The sequence below is a fragment of the Ambystoma mexicanum genome, chromosome 2p (assembly GCF_040938575.1).
Source record: "Ambystoma mexicanum isolate Mex_15411 chromosome 2p, UKY_AmexF1_1, whole genome shotgun sequence".
Lineage (NCBI taxonomy): Eukaryota > Metazoa > Chordata > Amphibia > Caudata > Ambystomatidae > Ambystoma > Ambystoma mexicanum.
In genome coordinates, this window is record NC_090923.1 from 1,220,373,745 (window position 1) to 1,220,395,792 (window position 22,048).

General features: G+C 47.8%; 1 protein-coding gene across 2 annotated transcripts in view; it reads right to left on the reverse strand.

Annotated features, from left to right (window-relative positions):
* GRIPAP1 (GRIP1 associated protein 1) overlaps nt 1–22,048 on the reverse strand; it is a 1,613,923-nt gene that overhangs the window by 451,075 nt on the left and 1,140,800 nt on the right. For both annotated transcript variants that reach the window (XM_069645489.1, XM_069645490.1), the window contains one exon: nt 17,116–17,209. In XM_069645489.1, the coding sequence (XP_069501590.1) occupies nt 17,116–17,209 (94 nt within the window). The remainder of the gene's footprint in view (nt 1–17,115; nt 17,210–22,048) is intronic.

Genomic DNA, 22,048 nt, shown 5'->3' on the forward strand with positions numbered 1-22,048 from the left:
TACGCTTGACAACTTTACACAAAATGAGCCCTCTTTCAGTGGAAACACGGAATGCCCAAAGGACTTTGCAGAGATCAGATGAAGACTCACAACACCATCAGGATGTTCAGAAGTGAGACAGAAAAGCGTCTTTCACTTGGCAGCTTGCAACACTGGCAATAACTATTCAGTACAGAGCAGGAAACTCTATACATATCTTCTCTGATCACTCATTATTTGGGTTAAAATGCTGGCATCACTGCTTAACCAAAGGGAGATCCTGGGCAAATAATTGCCTTATCAAGTAGTTTGAACTGGACCACTAGGGCATCCCAATTCCTGCAGATAAGCCTCTGGTAGACTGCACTATTTTCATTGCAGCAGGTTGCCACTGATTAGAGCCGGCGTAGCATCTCGTCAGCGGGAAGGAAAGCTAGCAGTTGGCCAGAGGAACCCGGTGAGGAAGCGAGTCAATGGAGAGGGAGGATAAGATGGGGGCATGGGGGAGGGAGGGAGCAGTAAACAGGAAGGTGTGCGTTATTCAACAAACGTCTCCCTGAAGGGAGAAAGACTGAGAAAAACCTATACTGGGAAGAGACGCAAAGAGACCTGGAACTCCAGCGCAAAAAGAACTATATAACTGGAACTGTAAAGATAGGCAAGGGCTAACGGTAAAGGGGCACAGGGTTGGAAGTCAGCAGCCACTCCTTTCAGTGGGTAGATCCCACAATCATGACTTTGTTGTCTCATTTTCTTTTGAGAAGTAGGGAATGTGACTAAGAGTAGGATTCAGGGACTAGGACTTCATTTATGTTTAGACATCCTGATGAGTACCCTTTTTACTTGGTTTTGTTATAGAGTAGGGCATGGATTTATAGGTTTAGGAAAAGAGAATTCCTTTTTTGACTTTGGCAATAATAAAAATCCTAGAAATCATGACTCATCAAGGTTTTGGCTGCCTTGGAGATTATACTCCACAGACCAAAGGTATATTTAGCCAATGTGCAAGTGGCATTGCCTGCTGTGAGAAACCTGAAGGTGTCTCATTGATTAGTCCCTGGGGATCTGTCATCCACATGGCCAGGACACGGCCATCGCTATTGGATTCAGTTCCTGGGGGTGGACCAGTGAGGGAGGATCACCTCGATGGGGGTTCCTCAGTTAGTGGAAGCGGGACACCGATGGGTGGGACGCGGTATCCCCCTTCTTCTAACACCTTTTCCCCAGCCTACCACGTAGGATACTCATTTCCAACACAAACACTTTCGCACATTACGAAAGACAACAGAGCCGTTTACTTGACATGTCCCAACAAAAGGGTCAGGCAAAGTCAGGCAATTGACCAGAATCGCACACACCTGATGGTCCTTTACCTTCCCCACAGGGATACAAGGTGGAGCACGAGAGCACAATACGAGCAAGGCAGACCGAACAACGAGCGAGCTATCCAAGCACAGCAGTTCAAGAGGAGGAGAAAGGCAGAGAGAACCGAAAGGCTGACCAGAACAGAAGCTACCTTACCGTTTCCGACCCAGACCCCTGAAGCCTCCGTGGAAGGAATCGTAAGACCGCAAACAATGGCCAGCGTGTGTTGCAGCAGATGTCAGCGGTACACAGAGCATGGCTATGCTGATAAGCAGGACAGAGAAAGATGCCTGCTACTTTGGTACCGCCCTTGACTCCAGATTCGAGGGAAGCCAAGCAGTTCATCACAGCCAGTGAGTTGAAGGGAGAACCGATGAAGAAACCGAACTGTGTTGAATGAAAGTCGCCTAGTGGCAAATTAAGAAAAGTACAAAGAACTGTTATCATTAAGGGAAAACCAGCTGCAGAGGGGTCCGGCACCAGGTGGGTGCTCACTCGAGAGACTTTGATTGATCCCGCGTTTGTTGAAACTAGCGAAACCAGAAGGCCCCGGGAGAGCCGCAATGAAAAGGTCAAAGTGGTCATACAGGGGTCTAGCAAAATCCCCTGAACAGTCGAAAGTCTGGCTTGCACGTAATTGGAAAGCTAAGCGAGATGAATCCTGCATAGTGAGTTCAAGAGAAAGAACTGTATGATTGGCAAAGAATTGGCAAGAGTGAACCTGACGGAGGGATGCCGATAGAATGGGGCAAAGCCTGAAGTCCCAATGAACAGTGTGTTGACAAGAGTTAACCCGGCAGATGGATGTCAACAGTGAACTGTTTAATAAGACATTTAGACTGGTGAATGTCACAGATGAGATTGTTTTGCAAAGCCGTAGTGAACCTGACAGAGGGGGGCTGATATTTGAGAGGGGTCTGAGCCGAGAAGAGGGGGACCCAGGTGTGAAAGGTCATCACCCAACGTACATGCAGAAAGGAATTATTTTTTAATATTTTGAACACATCAGGTCCTCGGAGGCAAGAGACTATTTGTGTGAAAGAGACTTAATCGGCAAAAGTCCTGATAGCTGAGAACTGAAGTGTCGTCTCCTGCTGGGAAAGCTCAAGCGTGTGCTATGCTCCGGAATCCCACCTTGTCCCATGCTCAAAACTTGGGGAAGGGAGACCCGGCTTCGAGCAAAGCTCGACACAGTGGCGCACCTGGCCTCACCGTCGGAAGGACGAAGGCCATCCTGGGCAAGGTGCAGCGCCTGCTGGCCACGGATGTGGCCAGGGTGAGGTCCATCAAGTCCCTCCTCAGGATGATGTCCTCCTGCATATATCTCGTGCGCCTGTGCAGGCTTCGGATGCGCCCTCTGCAAGAGTTCCTCGACTCCCGCTGGATCCAAGTGACAGGCAGCTTCGAGGACGGGATTCCGCTCGACGAGACCTTCCGACGAGCGATCCGGTGGCGGGGCACCCGCGCTCATCTGACGGTGGGCACAGACTTTCAGACCCCATCCCACCAGATAACGGTGACGACGGATGCCTCCGTGGAAGAGTGGGGAGCACACACCAGAGATCTTCACGCAAGAGGCCTTTGGCTCCCAGAGGAGAAGACGCTCCACATCAACATCCTGGAGCTCCGTGCAGTGTTCTGGGCCCTCAGGTCCTTTGACCCGTCCCTCAAGGGCAAGGTGGTGAGAATTTTCACCGACAACACCACCACGATGTTCTACATCCGGAAGCAGGGAGGAACCAGATCCCCAGCCCTCTTCAAGGAAGCCCAGGATCTGTGGCATTGGGCCGTCGCCCAAGGGATGTTTCTGGTGCCCTTTCATCTGGCAGGGATAAAAAACACCATCGCTGACTCACTCAGCAGGGAGCTGTGCTGGTGCCACGAGTGGGAACTACGTCAGGATCAAGTGTATCAACTCTTCCGACGATGGGGAAAACGCCAGATCGACCTGTTCGCGACAGCGACGAACTCCAAGTGCCAGAGGTTCGCCAGCAGGTTTCCCCAGCCGAGGAGCATGGGCGATGCTTTCTCGTTCCCCTGGGAAGGCCTGCTCCTTTATGCGTTCCCTCTGTTGCCGTTGCTGCTCCGACTCGTCAACCAGCTCAAGAGGTCCCGGTGCAGGATGATCCTGGTCGCAGCGGCGTGGCCGAGGCAGATCTGGTTCCCGGACCTTCTGGACTTGTCAGCGTCCCCACCAGTCAAGCTGCCGACGGACACGGATCTTCTCTCCAGAGAAAGAGGCGCCATACTTCATCACGACCCGGAGTCGCTGAACTTGCAGGCCTGGCTCCTGCAGCGCTAGAGTTTGGAAGGTACGATATCCCGGCTGACTGCAGAGAGGTCCTTGCAAAAGCCAGGGCGTCCTCAACTCTCAAGTGCTACGGACATAAGTGGAAGAGGTTCTCTGTCTGGTGCCGTGCACAGAAGATTAACCCTCTAGGGATTACGGCCCCTCAAGTGCTGTCATACCTACTGTCGCTGGCCAAGGCTGGACTGGCTCACGCCTCCATCAAGATACATCTGGCTGCGATCTCCCGATACACCAGAACCACAGGATGGGCGTCCTAGTGGTCCCATCGCCTGGTGAAGGAATTTATGAAGGGACTGTTCCGATCGTTCCCGCCAGTGAAGGCCCCTGCCACGGCGTGGGAACTCAACGTGGTGCTGACCAGGCTCATGGGGGCGCCATTCGAGCCCCTGCATTCAGCGCCGCTGAGATTCCTGTCATGGAAAACTGCGTTTCTTGTGGCCATCACCTCCTCACGGCGAGTGGGAGAGATCCAGGCCCTATCCTGCAAGCCTCCATACTTAACTTTTCACGACACGAGGGTGGATCTGTGGACGCACCCCTCGTTTATGCCCAATGTGCCGTCGGACTTCCACCTCAACGAGCCCTTGGTGTTACCTGTTTTCGTCCCGTCGCCTTCGTCTCCGGCCGAGAGGACTTTGCACTCGCTGGATGTGGCTAGAGCGCTGAAGTTCTACTTGGACCGAACAAAGAGTTTTCGGAAGACATCACAGCTGTTTGTGAACTTTGGACCTGTGAACCAAGGGTAGGCTCTCTCGAAGACTTCCATTTCCAGATGGCTCTCCAGCTGCATCATGCATTGTCATCGGTTGGCAAACTGACCGTTGCCCGGCCGTCCGAGAGCCCACTCGACCAGAGCGATCACTGCTACCGCGGCGTTCTTGTCTGGTGTGCCCCTGCTGGACATCTGCAGGGCTGCTACGTGGAGATCAATGCACACCTTCACGAGATTCTACTGCGTCGACCGGGATTCCAGGGAGGAGTCCAGAGTCGGCCAGGCAGTGCTGCGCAACCTGTTCGCCTAAGGTGAGCCTGGTGAGGAGGTAAGAGATGCTTAATGTTGAGTTTTATGTAATGCTTAATGTTGAGCCTTGCCACCTCCCGTGGTTGTGCATGTGATCTGCTAAGTATTCTTATATTCATGAGCATGTGAATCCATGCCAGACCCCATGCTGGAGAAGGAACAAGTGACTTACCTGTAACTGTTGTTCTCCAGCATGGGTCTGGCATGGATTCACATGCAAACCCTCCCTCCTGCCCCTCTACGGCTCTTCACTTGGTCATACTGCCACTTTGCGTGCTACCAAATCTGAAGATGGCTGCCAGAGGCGGGGCTTAGGGAGAGGGCAGTCATTGGCTGGGGGCAGTATGACCCAGAGACCAGTGATTGGTTACTACTGAGAAAGACAGATCAGAAACGAAACTGATACTGATTTTTTCTTTACCGAGGATTCCCAGCCTGACGACGGGGAATATTCATGAGCATGTTAATCCATGCCAGACCCATGCTGGAGAACAACAGTTACAGGTAAGTAGCTTGTTCCTTCCAGTGCCTGGAAAACCCCACTGTTCATGTCAGAGGATCATTGCAAATTTGTGGAGACTTGGGTTTGTCTGCTCCTACGAGTCCATTAGGACTGACAGACGTTTTGAACGAGTGTCCTTCATGCTAGACTCTCTTATACTTAAACCTAGCAGTGGCCGCTCCAATTTTAGTGGCCTGGGAGAAGCCAACATTGATCGCTGCAGTGGATCGTAACCTTGCCAAAAAGCATCACACGTCCAGGTCACCTCGGATCCTGGTTTTCTCTCCACACTCCCCTCGCCAGAGAGCTTGTGGGATTTCTTCTGCAACAGTACGGCTGACAACCACGCCCTTCTGCTTCTTGGCCCCTACATGGAAACAGGAAGCTAAATGCCAGGGGCCGCAATGTCTTCATGTTCAGCAGTCCTCCCTTGAGGGCAGCGTAAGGAACTCATGGTGGCAACAGTAAAGACCGACACAAGTGAGCACATTACAAGGGTGTTTATTAAACTGTATATGTAGGGTAGAAAAACGCCGAATCTAAACCTAAATCTGAGATGGAGGCAAGCTATGACCATCAAATAATAATAAGGCAGACCTAGTGGCGTCTTGTCAAATAAAAGGGCCTACACTACTATTGCCAATCCTTACACCTAAATACAAAAAGAGTGTAGGATAAGGTTCACAATAAAGAAAGAAGTGATAAGTCTTTGCAGCTGGACGGTCTTTGCTGTGTGATCCACGGCGAGCTCCCTTGTCCCTGCTCGGATGAGCCAGTCGTCCAGGTAGGGGTAGACGTGGATCCCCTGCAGGCGCAGCCACGCCGCCACCGGTGCAAGGCACTTGGTGAACACCCTGGGTGCTGACTTCAATCCGAACGGGAGGGCCTTGAACTGGTAGTGCTGTCCTTGGACCACGAACCTGAGGAACTTTCGGTGACCTTTCAGAATGGGGATGCGGAAGTACGCATCCTCCAAATCCAACGACGACAGGTAATCGCCCTCCCCCACTTGTCCCAGCACGTGCTGGAGGGTGACCATCCGGAACTTCTGTGCCTTCATGTACTTGTTCAGCCGTCGCAGGTCCAGGATGGGGTGCCATCCTCCTGTCTTCTTTTTTACTAGGAAGTACCTTGAGTATACTCCGGAGCCCCGGAGCCTCTTCGGGACGAGCTCGATGGCACCTTTTCTGAGCAACGCCCTCACCTCCAAAAGTAGTTGAGGTATGTGATTTTCCTTCCTGACCACAGGTGGAATGCGGGGGCACTTTTTTAGAAATTCGAGGGTGTGCCCCTGGGCCAGGGCGTTCAGCACCCAACGGTTGGTGGAGATGGACTCCCACACGCTGACGAACTTCGCCAGCCGGCCTCCCACCGGGGTGCTTCGGCGGGGGCCCGACCCCGCTGTCGGTTCAATCTTTCTTGGCGGACGCCTTGCCGCCTTGGCCTCCCTGGCGATGACGGCGGGGCCCCCCCGACTTGCCTCGTCCTCTATAGGCTTCCTGCGATGAGGAGCGGGCCGCTTGGCAGTACGTAGAGGAGCCACCTACGAATCCCTTGGAGGCACCCTGCTTGCCTCCGGCTCTCCGAAAGGACGGCCTCCGTTGCCGGAGAACGCCTAGGGCCCTAGCAGTCTCTGTGTCCGCCTTGATGGCTTGGAGGGACTCATCCACCGCTTTCCCAAACAGGTTGTTCCCGTCGAACGGCATGTCCAGCACCTTGGCTTGTACATCCTGGAGGAAATCCGTCGCCTTGAGCCAAACTCGCCGTTAAAGGCACACGCCGTTGCCTAGCTGGCGGAAACCGGTGTCGGCAATGTCCGTTGCCACCGTAATGGCGTGGTCCGACGCCACATCGCCTTCTTGCAAGATCTCCAGGGCCTCAGCCCTCTTGTCATCCAGTAGTAAGTCCAACAGGGGGGTGATCTTGTACCATAAATCCCTGTCATAGCGGGCCACGATCGCGAAGGCGTTGGCCGCCTTAATAGTTGTTGCCGCCTACGAGATAACTCGTCATCCCATTGCGTTCAGCTTCTTCCCTTTGCCGTCCGGCGGGGAAGTTGACTTTGAGACCGATGCCCCCCCCGCTTTCTTCTTGGCCGCCGCTGAGACGACCGAGTCCGGGGTAGGTTGTGCCCTAAGGCACAAAGGGGCCACGTCGGGGACCCGTTACTTCTTCTCGTACCGATCCTTCTTGGCCGGCATCGTAGACGGGTTCTTGAGAAGGGTGAGACCCTTGTCCCAGATGTCATCCAGCAGAGGCACGGCGAGGACTGACTTCCTCCTGGCCTCGCGCCGTTGGTAAAGGAAACCTTCCTTCTTCACTTCGGGGCAGAGCTGAAAAAGCTTGGATGCCCTGGTGATCATTGCATGGAAAGATCAGATCTCATCGGACGGGGAGGCCCGGGCTGGTGAAGGGAGCTCCGTCCCGTCGTCGGTACCCGTCGTGGCCGTGTCTGTTCCCATGTCATCCCCAGGGACGCAGGATGTGGGTAAAGGCCAAGCAGGCCGCGAGGGCTGAGAAGGCAGGGCTGGGTGGATCCGTCTTCTCTTGTTCGGGGGGCTACCCGCCGGGACCGGCTCTGGTTCCTCCGTTGGACCTGGTACCGGGTCCTCTGTCGGTGGTAAGGGCAATCTTGTCCTTATCTCTGAACATAAGGATTGTATTGCCAACAAAATGGCCACCGAGTTATCCTGCGGCTCCGGAAGCGACGGCTGACTAGGGCCCTCGCCGGTGCCGCCGTCACTCTCATCGTCACACTCGTCGGGATCCCTCCCGTGGGGACGGGCCTCTTCGACGCCCTCGTCGAGGCCCTCTAGGACTTCTGCCAGCTCCTCCTCGGATGTTGAGTCCGTGTCCACAATGGCCACCGCCCCCCTCCCTCTTTTTCCGCTGGGGTCTTCACGGGGGTCTTTTCGATGGGTCTGAAAGAGGCTTCCCTCCGCGGAGGCAGGGAGACTCTGGGCCCCGAGGTCGCCTCCACTGGTGTAGCCTTCACAGGCTGCGCCAGGGCCGCCGCGACTCCCTCGATAGAGGCCTTGGCCGGGTGAATCAAGGCCTTCACCGCCTTAGGCACGCTTGAGGCCTTCACCTTGGGGAGAGGGTCACCGCCTCGCTCCCCCTGGGCCAAATCCTTCGAGATCGACCGGGGCCTCTCCAGTCCGACTCACGTGCGGACTCACGGTGCTTTGCCTTCTGTGGGGCCCCCGTCGCCAGGGCACCCTCACAGGACTTAGAAAACCGCTCAGACTTCTTCTTCCTCTTCTCACCCGACGGCTCCTTCCTACCAGCCAGTTGGAGAGATGAAGGTGTCGGTCCCTGATGGTCCATTCCGACATGTTCCTGCAAAACGCACAGTCCTTCTCCACGTGCGTTTTGTCCTCATGAAGGCAGTAGAGACATTTTGAATGCTCGTCCTCCTTGAATACATTCTGTAGCTGGCATCCAGGGCAGACCCTGAACAGCTTTCCAGGCGTCGAGCTTCCTTTCTCCTGGGCCATGTTCGGGTAGGCTGCAGAAACTTCTGGAATCCTCCAAGAAGTGTAACTCGACAAAATCTTCACCCTTGAGGGGCGTAGAAAAATCCGACACGGATCCCCGTTAATCGGATGTAGAGACGGTGGAGCTTGAGGCTCTAATTGACCGAAAAATTAGAAATTCTCTTTGAAAAAGCGCGAAAACGCAGCAAAAGCTCGAGAGCTAAACACAAGGACTCCCAACATTTGAGCGTGCGGTAAAAATCTGAAGACGGCTGCCAGAGGCGGGGCTTAGGGAGAGGGCAGTCATTGGCTGGGGGCAGTATGACCCAGAGACCAGTGATTGGTTACTACTGAGAAAGACAGATCAGAAACTAAACCGATACTGATTTTTTCTTTACCGAGGATTCCCAGCCTGACGACGGGGAATATTCATGAGCATGTGAATCCATGCCAGACCCCATGCTGGAGAATATCCATTTTAGGAGAAGTCTCCCAACCACTAGCCTTGGGTAGGCCAGTAGCCAAATCAATAGATATTATTTATCAAACTCCTCAGCGAAGTCCTGAGCCCCACGAGAGTAAACAAGTTCCAGAGGGGATAACATCCCCTTCCTCATCACCTTTTAAAGCAATGCCCCATCAAAAGATGGGTGTATCCCAATTAGGCCCGTACACCAAATGCTTTGAGAAAGAAGGACCCAATGTTGAGATTTTGGCGCACATCAGCTGAGCCGGAACTGAGTCAGAATACGTGCGGGTGTGGTCCGAGGAAGGGCCTCGGCTAGCATCTAAAAGGGAGTTGGGGGCCTGTACTACACCTACACCCGATTGATTACTTAAAAGAGTGCTCAATGTCAACACAATGCTACATAGAATAGCTATATCCCTAAGCTATCAAGACAGAAATTACAGCTGGAATGTACTCCCACTCTTCACTGGCTAAGGCTTTTCGCATTAGTAGATCGATCATGTAAGGATAGTGTAAGAGAGAGGGCTACATTAAAGCCACCGCAATCATATTATTACTATATGTAATGCCCCTAGAAATGCACCATATTAGAACTCGTTACAGCTAATCACTACACTAATAAGAAGAGACACATTTCTTTTATATTATGCACTACACAGAGGAAGTGTTTTAAAAGATCAGCCAACATTAGACCATATCTTTATATAAACACATCATTATATTGTAGTGGAACCTAGCAGTATACAACATACGCTGTAGAGCCGGCCAAATGGAAGCGTTACCTCAACCACATTTATAGATGGCCGCTGCGATCTCGGGCAGCGAAAATATTCTATAATAATGACAGTCATGGTGACCTAGTTAACCGGCTATGACACAGACCAGAAACCATGGCTAGACAACACTTTTTAACCATATCACCATGCTGTTGTTCTATCTAGTAATAGAAGGATGAAGGCTATACACATGGCCGTAGTAATGGGCTACCTCTACTACATTCAATGATGGCCACCCGGATTTCGGGCAACGATAAGATTCTATAATAGTCATAGTCATGGTTGCATAGGTGACCGGTCAACACACACACACAGCAAACGCTGCGGCTAGACGCTGCAGCAACAGAGCGGCTTCCCAGGTAAGACATAGACCACTCAGCTCACAAATATAAAAGAGGGTGATCTTACTTTATTTAACTCTCACAATCTAAATAGACAACAGAAGTAGCTTTAGTGATAGCGCTGCGAAGGGTGCAGCATATCAAGAGCCAATCCAGGCTACCGACTAACACATCCTACTAAGTGTATAGCAATCAATTACACAAGTGTAGTACATTTACGAGAATAAACAAGATTATCTGCTTACCTTCTCCTTTCTCTATTGCCTGGATGCAACTTTAAAGCCTACAGTTATCTAACAAGACACAGAGAAATCTGGCAGTACACCACCCTCGTGTAAAAGGGAAATTCTTCACAGACTTCTACTTGACTAACACGGAAGGACTGGATACACAGTCAAAGGCGCTTGTAGGTTCCATATAAACCAGCAAGGTCAGTAATATACATATATGTTTTAAAAGCTGTACACTGAGGCTACATTGAGACAAAAAGGGTTTGACATAGGGGAGGAATGAATTAAGGTTAAACTTAGCTCCTAAACACAATTTTGTGTTTTTTTCAGATCACGCATGGATTTCAAGTCTATTTACTAAACGTCTCCCATGCAAAACCTGGCAACCCCCAGGCACCACCACAGGTAATTTTACCCTCTGGATGGTATATGGATTCTATCTAGATCCCACATATTGATTGTAGTGCTAATAGCCATTTTGTTTTTATTGGCAGCTCATGATGTGGTGATATTGATGCGTGTCCACGGAATGACAAATGGAAAGCAGACTAAATTGAGAATAGAAGAACTCTCAATTTAAAAGCCTAAGCTTTACTAGTGACCTCCACCAATACACTCCCGATGAATGTTCACCCCTAACAGGAATCAGAAAAGAAACATGTTCAAGATAAAGCCGATGCCGAAAAGCAGAGGCAATTTTGTGTAAAAGGTTGCACTGGGATAAATGATTGGTATCCCTAGGAGATTGCAATGAATTCACTCCCTGCCAACTAAAAAGCACTCTATATAGAATAGTTCAACCTAGATAGACTAACAGTCACTATCCTGCATTAAGCACAGCTTTAGGGCACTACATAGTTGTGTTATTTGTTTGTTTATTTTGTTTTTCTAATTTTGATATATGTTTTTCTAATTTTGATAGATGTATAACAGATTTTGTCTATTGAAAAACTGTATGCATTTTATTTTATTCGACTTTTTAACATATCGAAATAAAGTTCTATTTTGCTATATTGGTTACATTTTTCATTACACTACTTCATGGGCTGCTCACTTTATACCTCTATGTTTAAGTTTATAGTCTTACTCCGGGAAGAGGCAGAAACTGCAAGTTTAGATTTATAAATAGCTGCACCCCGGTATTGTCTCCTTTATCCAATGCGGGGACCTACGGTTGTCACAGGCACCAGGTTCTTTACAAAGACATCAAGTATTTCCTGAGGGATAGTCTGACACTCCTCCTGAGCCGAGGACTTAGCAGGGGATGGTACATTAGGTATAGGTGGCCCTTCCTCCAAAGTATCCCTAGAGCGTGAGTGAGGACTCCACGAGGACAAAGAAGAGTGATGCATGGAAGAGCATCTGGGAGGGTGGGACCTCTTTACTATGCCGCTTCTTATTGTTGTCCTTCTTGATTGGAGGAAGTTCCGGTTCTTTAACGTCAGTCTTCTTCAGCTCTGAACCAAGGGACTTGGAAGGCATACGCTTCCTACCTTTGTGTAAAGTTTGTGTAAACTTTGTGTAAAGGGTTTAGTGGCAAGCACCCAGATGGACTTTGAGTGAATGGACTGGCAGAAACTGGAATGCTCCATATTGTAGTCGGTATCCAGTGATTATATCGAATAAAAAACAGAAATATTTAATAACGAAAACTTTTACAACGTAGAAACACCAAATTTGAATTATATATATATATATGGGGGTGGAGTAAGGGGTTAAACCAGGTGGAGAAGGGGTTGGGGTGGGGTTACAAACATAGGGAAACTGAGGACTTGGCAGGAGCCCAACAAATAAAAATAAAAAAAATCTGTATTTTGTAAAAGTTTCGTTATAAAATACTGCTCTGTTTTTTATTCGTTATAATCACATAGAACCTTTGTGGTCCTCATCAAGGCAGCACAAACGTACTGTGTGGGGGTCCGACACAGCCATTTGCCTACCGCAGTCAGAGCAGTGCTTGAAGATCAAGGCCTCCAGAGGGTTAGGCATAACACAGCAAGTTAGAAAAATCTAGGTGGGGGTTCCAGAAGCGCACTGAGCGTACAGAAAAAAATAAATCAAGGTCATGAGGCACAGCAGCTCCATATATACTGGCCCCAATGTCACATCCGGTGTATACTGGCCCAAACGTCAAATCCAGCGTCTGGATGCACAACAATGTTGGACAGAGCCGATGTGGAGCCATGCTTCGACCTATGGTAGCTGAAAAAAGATTTCAAAGACAGCTGGTGATAGAGTGAGATTATCGAAGATGGGGAATCTGTGGGATGAAGGAAGCCAGTCGAAAGTTATTGCTCTGCACACGCAAAGCGCGTGAAAGCTTCTCCCCCTCTCATATTCAGGTTTTAAAAGAAAATGGGCCATTCTATGGACAGATTCACATTAAATGTAGAAATTAATTTTGGTGATAAAAGGTGCGAGTAACAAATACAACCTTATTTCTGTGTATTGTGACAAAAGGTTTGTCTTATGAGTGCGCGTGAAGTTCACCAAGTCTCCTTATTGATGTGATCGATATGAGGAAAGCCATTTTGTAATTGGGGCCCTTCAAGAAAGCTCTGTGCATAGGCTCAAATGGGGAACCAAGAAGTCTATGTAGGGCTGTATTTAGGTCCCAGTCTTATGGTGGGGTGTGTCACCAGCAGATCTATGCTTTTTCTCACTTCCATGAAAGCTTTAACTACAGGTACCATCCACCCAGGATATTGTCAAAATTTCCTTAAGTAATTGTTGTATTACTTTGCATAGGAGGGGAATCAGTGAAAAATCATAAGTAAATATCCCTGACCAATACATCAATAGTGCGTTGCTGAGGGACCCTGGTTGTGGGTATGTGGGCATGTGGGCAAAGAGACTGGTCATTTTGCATCTTACAAATACGTCTGTCTGGATGACTCCATATTGTGTAGATTTGAGTATATATCTGTTGAGTAACAACTCGTGCTCCTGAACTGGCAGCCTGCTTATGTTGTCTTTGAGGCAACTGTGCACTTCTGGCACAAAATAAAATTGAAAGTGTGGTTACCTGTGAATGCACCATTGCCATGTTTTGTTATGCCATTTATTAAAGAAAATGACAGCAATGATGAGTCCGTTCCGACCGGTTAGTTCACGTAAAACATGGATTTTGTATTGCCCATGTTCGAGGACGCCCTTTTGGTGGAGCCGTCTTAAAACTGCGTAGAGCTTGTTTGATTACCAGTAGTTCTAATACATTTATGTGGAGGAAAGCCTTCTGAGCTGTTCATTTGTCCTGTGCCATGAGAGACTGGCAGGGAGCTAATGATGTATCTTGCGCTTCCGTCAACTGCACTGGCTGATTCACAAAAGATTTCTGATTTAACATTTTAGTGAGATTACACTACCTTGCTGCCTTTCCCACGTTTTGTGAAAACACCCGGTAGATTTAACCACTAATTTGTTGCTTGTGGCAATTGACTTGCAAGCCATTCTTGCAGCGACCAAATGTATTAGCGTTTGAATGTAATGAATAAAATGCATGATGCCATCATTCCCAGTAGTCCTATCACTGCGCTTACTGTTATGGACTTGTTGGATTGATGAAAAGTGATCTGTACCAAAAGAGCCTGTGCCCTTTCCTGGGAAAGGAAAGCCATTGCCTCTTGCGTCTCGAGAATTACCCTGAGGAACTTTTTGGGACCCGTTTAAGATTAAGCTTGATTTCTGGCCATTTATGGAGCATTTAGTTGGTGAAGGAGACTGATAGACCTTTGGGTGTTTGAGTGGCATGTGAAGGCCCTTCCCCTATTATGAGGCCATCATTCAGATAGGGGTACAATGGAATCCCTGGCAGTGCTAGATATATGGGAACTACTGCCAGCACTTTCATGAACACATGAGCTGCTGATGCAATCCCAAAAGGAAGGACTTTGAATTGAAAATGACGTCTTTCCACCTTAAACCTGAGCTATTTGTGATCAATGGATACAGTGGAAATATGAAAGCATACATCTTTCATGTCCAGTGTCCCCATGTAATGCACTCTGGCGTTAGTCTGAATTGTTGACTTTTGACAAACTTGTTTGCCAGATGTAGGTCTAACGTTGGTCTCATTGTTAGTTCTTATTGGTACTAGGAAATATACTGAACAAATGCTGGTGTTGTCCTCATGAGTGGGCACTAATTCAATGGACTCCTTTTGCATTAGTGCGTCCACTTTTTGAAGAAGCTTTAAGTAATGTGGTAGCATTCTGTTGCATGGTGGTAGTCCAGCCTGAACTGCTTGGTCACATCCTCTTTGCACGAGATCTCAAGCATCCCCAAACATGTTTAGAAACATCAGATCTTTTGTTTTGCATCAGTCACCCCGAGTGGGACAGGTATGCCCCGACGTGGGTCCTGTGCCTGCTGTGCCTAGAGACCCAAGCTACTCCTCAATGATGAGGCTCAACAAGGCCAAACCATGTTTGGGGATGCTCGTGGTCTCATGCAGAAGGAATGTAACCAAGCAGTCTGAGCTGGAATGTCCCTTTTGGGGTGGGCCCAAGCCTGATTTACATATGGTTTTTCCCCTTTTGCAATGGCTTGGCAGGCGAAGAACAATCGTCTGGAGGGTTGCCCAGAGCAATGCCAGAGCTTAGGATACATTCCAAACCTTCGAGCCATCACCTCTTTTGTTTTGCCCAGTGTTGAAGTTCCTGTGAAGTTGAGAAAAACATTCCCTGCTTACTCGCTGCAATAAATCAATGGTGGAAAAAGAAACCACAATCTCAGGACATCGATGCGTACGATAATGGGTACCTTTACACGTAGTGTTGGGAGAGTGAGACCGGAATGCCCCTGTTGGTGCCCTTTCACTTTGGAAGTAAACAACTTGTACAACTCTGGACCAACCACTAGATGGAGGCCTATGTAAAGCATGCAAGCCTAAACAGATTCAAAAGCCTCAGATACTTATATACATGTATACTCAGTGAAAAAACATTGAGACAGTTAAGGTGGAACAATTTATTGCCACAAAATTCATGAAATTAAGCATGTGTTGGTAATAACGACAACCTTAACTCGGAGTTCTCTCATGGATTTAATTAATGATGTAATTGCTGATGCCATCTGTGATATTAATGTGTTCATGGGCTGAGCTATGGGTGGACTCAGAACTGAGGTTAACATCACCTCCAACAACCTGTAATGTTCATGGGTTTGGTTGTGATAAATGGTTTCACCTTAACGACCTCTTAACTATAGTTTTTTCACAGAATTTCAAGGTTTTTGTTATGGTATACCTTATACCACCTGTAGTAGGAAATGGTCATGCCAAAGTAGCAACCACCATTAGCCAAGGCCATTTTGAACAAATTAGGATAGATCTCCGTTGGTAGCAAATAATCATGTCTCACTAGCCATATCTTCAACCGTGGCCCTGGTCACTTTGCAGCAATCGGGTTGAAAGGACTGAAAACTTTCCACCAATTACAGCACCATTGCCCAATTTGGTCCTCGTGCCAGTAACCACATATTTACTGGTATAGCAAATCACAAAACACTGTGCGCCCAACACAATACAAGCTGTAACAAAGGACCTTGCAGAGGCAAAGCGTTTGATGAAGACATGCCTGACCACTTATGCAGGTTGGATTACCATTGCCTCTAATATTAATCAAGTTCTGCTGGGAGGCTACCCTGCAGTTCTGATACCGTCCTATCAGATTGGGCCCTGCCTGCGGCTCAAACACTGTTCTACCAATATTGATCATGCAGGGTAGCATGGGAGTGCTAGAGGCCTTCCCGTGCCACTATTCTATCAGTATGTATCGTGCAGGGTACCGAGATGCTGCAAGTAGCATACCTGTGGTTCTGACACTATTCTATCAGTACTGATCATCCAGGGTGGCCACAGTTTGCAAGCGGCTCCCTTTGGCTCTGACACAGCTTTAGCAATATGTATCGATTCATACAGGGTATCTGCTAGAACACTTTCCGGTTGGTCTGACACTGCTCTATCAATTTTGTTTATTCAAGCAGGGTAGCATGGGGCTGCTAGGGTCCTTCCTGTGGATCTGGTATTGTTCTATGGGATCATGCAGCGTGCCCAAGGTCGTTTCTGCTAGCAGCCTTCCTTGTAAACTGATATTACCTCTTGGTGCAGGGCTCTCAGGACATGTGGAGTCCTTCCCCTTTCCTCTGACTCTGTACTACCACTATGAAGGTGGTAGCTATTTTGAAACTTTTCTAGAAATGAAAGGTTTCTGCTGATACTCCCTAAAGGGATAGTCTGGCACTTTAAGAGGGAATTTGCCGGAAAGCTAAATCTTTACGTAGCAACCCAATGTCCCAGTTGTGTCTTCCCTGCTGGCCAAAGGAAATGGACACTGCCCAACCCATGATATTGCACATATGAAGTGTGCTTAGAGGAAAAGCGGAGTAGTCAGGGCATTCACGGTGGTTAGTAACCAGAATAGGAAATCGTTTTTCTTCCTCTGTATCTTTACCTCAATAGTATTGCTTACATGGGTGGCATACCCCCAAAGAAAGTATAATGAAACCTTGCAGAGGCTTTGCTTGCCATCTGAGGTTGAGAAGGAAACCCAGTAGCCAATATCTGCCATAAGACAACTTATTAAAACCAATGCAATCACTCACATCATTCATCACTAAACCGCTTAAACCTGCAGAGCTACTCACCGATCCTGCTGTCAAGGACATAGGTTTCTATGATGGCACTCTTCCGGCACAGGTCCTCTGCCATTGAGGCACTGCTTACCTCCAAGTGCTTCACCTGCATGGAAATTAGACCAGTCAGCACTCTTGAGAACAGGTGCATCAGAACCGTGGGCACAGAGATATAGTGGCACACATACAATTTGTATAAAGCGTTCAAAGGCCAGCAAACAAATTACTTGCCTTTGGGAATGTTCTTTTTGATGGATACATGTAAACACTCCTCTTCAATATGAGCAACCTCTGTGAAGAATTGATGTATGATCCATCAATTCTTCACAGAGGTTGCTTATATTGATGAGGAGTGTTGGTGTGTGGAAGGAATTGTTGATTCGTTTTGACCTTAAATCCGATTTTCCCTCCCTTTGTTAAGCCTTAAAAAAGCCCTTTGTGTCCTGCTTGAGGTATTTTTGATTTGTTTTAGCCAGAATTCCAGTTTACCTCCCATTTTAAGCCTTCAGATAAGGCCTTTGTGTGCTTTCCACTGCATTGGTATTTTGTCCCTATTTTCTTAGCCTTTGAAAGGAAAAATGTTAAACTCCCCTACACACATTTCCTTTAAGAAATCCAGGCCTCCAATCGGCTTAGGACGTCACTCCCCAGTCCTATTTCTACAGTTAGGCTAGGGCAACCTTGCCCAGGCAGTCGGTGCAGGGTACCGTCCTGCTCGACTGTTCACCTGGCACCCTGGCCCTGAACTGCGCCCTGACCCTTGGCTACAGTTACATCAAGGTAAGGGATGTCTCTTTGTAATACTCTGCTATTGTTTTAAGCTTTTGCCAAAAGGATATTTATGTAACACTATGAGTCTGTCACACGGCTAGACGTTGCCACTATTGTTTTAATGTGAGAATGTGCTGAGAGACTTGGCCACTATCAATTATGGGCACTATCGGTTTATCAGATACTGCAATTATCCGTTTTTACCATGAATATTGTTTTAATGAGAGACTCTGCCACTATCAGGTATTGGCACTGTGTGAGTTTGCCACTGAGGTTGTGATCATATGGGATGCACAGCACAACTGTTCAGCTTGTAATATCTGCCACTGATCACCTAGCACTGAGCTATATTGCATAATTGTGTAAGACTACACAATGCTTTTAATTGGCATAGCTAATTATAATGCTGACCACATAACACATACCTAGATATATTCTTTTTTGCCTGAAATCCTAGCTAAAAATCTTCATTGTGTTAAAGCGAATGACTAGCAATTACCTAGAATGAGTCTTTGTGTTTTGGCATCTATTACAATTATAATTTTGACAAATTGTGCTTAGACAAGCAGGTATCCAGAGTGTATCTGTATAGCAACCAAATCATATGTACAGCTCATCATACTGTTGACCCCATAACACATAGCTAGACTGACGGTTTGCCTGAAATTCTAGCTAGAAATATTGACTTTTTGTGTTTAGATTGCATGACTAGCAATTATCTAGACTAAATCTGTGTTTACCATCCACTACATTTGTACAGCTAACTATATTGCTGCATACACACAGAACACATAAGCTGTTAATAATCGAGTTGATCATCACAACAATTTCACTTCTCACCATGCTGCTTACTGCATACCTAACACGTAGCTACAGTTTACTATTTGTAATGGCCTACATACTGTGAGGTGTCAGAAATGTGATGCAGACAACTTTGTGAAGGTTTCTCAACAAATGCCATTTTATTAAATTGGAAGATTGATTAAACGCCTCACTCTCCCTACCCTGACGAAGATTTCCCCTGCCTAAAATACACGAAAGGAAACACTAACCAACGATATCTGTCCCTCACACTTATGCATGGCAGTTCAAAACAATGACTGGAACCGTAATATAACCACAGTCTCTCCTTCCCCATATTTGGGAAGCCTGGGTGAATTCCCCTTCCCCATATTTGAGAAGGATTATTCTTCACAGTTCAAGAAAAGAAGGAAATCCAGGTTTGCAACCAAGTTCCAACACAGTTCCTTGCAACTTCAACTTGTCAACAGAATGTTTCAACACTCCTGTGATTCCGCAAAGGAAATAGACTCTTCCTCTGTCTTGAACAGGTTAACGATGTATCCTCCTTAGATAAAGGACAGTTTCTCAGTTCACCAATAACAACAATAATTATCTTGGTCAGCATGATTTGTCACAATTGATGATTTCTAAAGAAATACAACTTCTTTGTAACATCTTTACAAAGTTCTTCCTTCAGCACTACAAACAACATACATTGTCATTGTCAGGATCACTTTATAGGACTTTATCAACTTCTACCTGGTGTACTCCAATGCCAGGCCTACTCCTTCAAAGGATTGCCATCCGGGTATACTCCCCTGCCCGAACAGCCTTTCACAACATTAAGTGCTTTTGTGGTTAAGATCAACTGACAAGAGGTTCACTACAGCTTCACAAGGTTCAACAGTTTGCAGCTTCAAAACTTTTAACAACTCTTTATGGTAAACAATATTCACATTGGGGATCTTCAATACTCTTCTGTAAATAATGCTCCTCTCCTTCTAAATATCCTTTTCCACAAGAGCAGCATTTTTGCCACTCGTTTCCCACACTGCACAAGTTACCAAATACTGACAAGGATAGGGTCTTATTATGCAGTTTATAGCAGCTTTTACCATATGTTGTATAAAGTATGTGTCATGAGACGGTGAGGGGGCACAAGTTGTGCCACAAGCAGGCTCCCACCAGAACCCTGAGGGCCTTAAAACCACTGCAAAAGGGCTCCTGGAGCCAGTCCTGGCACCTTTGGCACCAGGCTCATATGTAGGAAGGAAGGGCTGTTCAAACTGGGTCCCATTTATGTACACGGGCCTTTAAATCCAACATGGAAGCACCCACACAGTCTAGTTCTAAGAACCAAGCCATGCGGTCTACTGTTTTGGGTGTGGCAGGCCTGGAACTACTTTCCCTGGTACTACTTTATCTGGGCTATATAAACCACACCCTGACTGCAGAACACGCTTCGTGTTATTCTGCAACCAGAAGCGTGACGCTCACCGTGTCCAGCTCCAGGTCTTCAGCATCTTCCTGCAATCCTACAAGAACAAGAACAAGATTATTCTGTCTTACCTGAGAAAACACCATCCAGCACTCAGCATCTCAACTGGGCTGCAATCTGTGGAAACCGAGAGAAGAAGAAACATCACTCACCTGTGAGTACTAGCTTAAGGACTTCTGGCGAACCGCTACCACAGCTGCTGTTCGAACATTGCGACCTGCAATAATGAAAAAGGGAAAAACAATATTAGAACGCGCGCTTCCAAAACATCGAATTCCATCAGTCTTACCTGAATTCCATCGCGCTACGCCACGCTTCCATCTGGAGCACCAGAGCAACATCTGCAAAGGAAAAGAGACATATTCAGATTAGCTTTCAATATTAAACAACCGCACAGCGCTGTACTTAGCTTAACTGAGTCCGGGGGCTGTTTTTCATCACGCTCTCATCCACTCGCAGCACTACAGCGGCCTGTGAGGAGAAGAAGAAGAAAACACAGGTCACCTTTAAAAGACAATAAAGGCGCTGCACTTTGCGCTTTCTCTTTCCTAGAAACGTGCCTCTCCATCCGGCATGCCAGCATCAAGACCTTCGCACCTGAAAAGAAGGACATAAAGACATTAACGAATTCCCACCATAAACAGAACAAAGACTTACAATTAACAAACCTTCCTGCCCACCAGCAGATTCGGGGTCACAGCAGGCCTGGGACAAGTAAGGCTTACTGCACCAGTGAAGCAACTTGGGCAGCTCGCCAACAAACGTCAAGCGCCCCTGCACAAGAAACGCAGGACGGATAGCTCACCCTACAAATAACTAAGGTGAGAAAAGGACCCAGTAGGAAGGGAATCGGTCAGAGGGAGGTGGGAGATTCACCCATTAGAGACAGTTATCACAAATCCTCCCTTCTGTAATTGCAGATTCATTATTCAGCACTGGGCAACTACGCATCCAGGGTTCCAGATCTCAGAGCCTTCCAGACGCCCCCGGGGATATCAGGTGAGTGTAACAGTATGGGCAATACATTTCACAACTTATGGACCTGACATTGGCCCCCTTCTGCTGTTGGCAATATCTGCTGTATTGTATTTGCCTTGATTTTAATATCTCTTGGCTTGGGCAATACTCGTTGGTATCAGTTCTTAACAATATTGCCCCATCAGGTTGCTGGGTATTCCACAAACTCACTCTTTTAAAGTTACAGTCATTTGGTTTTGTTACATGCTGCTTTTCAATTGCTCGGTATTCAAAATTACTTTCAGAGCTACTTTCCCGCATACACGAGTGCTGCTTTTGCTGCTTTTCAATAGTTTGGTATTCAAAATTACTTTCAGGGCTACCTTCACTCATACCAAAGTATTGCTTACTCGCTGAGCACCTGCCTTGGACACATGAGTGGGTGTGGAGTGCTCTGGGGGTCACTACCAGGTTGTGAACTCACTGGGTAAGGCTTGGGCTTCCAACAGGACTTCTGCTTCTGTGGTTCCTCACTACCCGGCAAACTACTTCTCTTAGTCCGCCATTGTCCGTGCCACCTGCAATTGAAGCTCACCACCCACCAGAGACAGCCTTGTGGCTCTCGGGAGCACGCCAGCCACTGGAGACAGCCTCCTGGGAAGAAAAGCTTCCCTCGCTTTCGCTTCCGCTGCACAGCCTCTGCAGAACAGGTCTCCAGAGGGCAAGCTTCCCTCTTGCACGCTTCCCGCTGCGCAACCTCGGCACTTCTGGTTTCGGGAGGCACAGACCCGCTCAGAACTGGCAGCTGATATTTGCTGAACAGTGGTCCCAGCATCTCCTCTGCCCCCCTCGGCTTCCTGCACAAATCATGCTGTTTCTTGCATTCTCTGCTCATCTCTATGGCCTGCACCTGAGGGGGCCTTTTAAGCCTCTCTG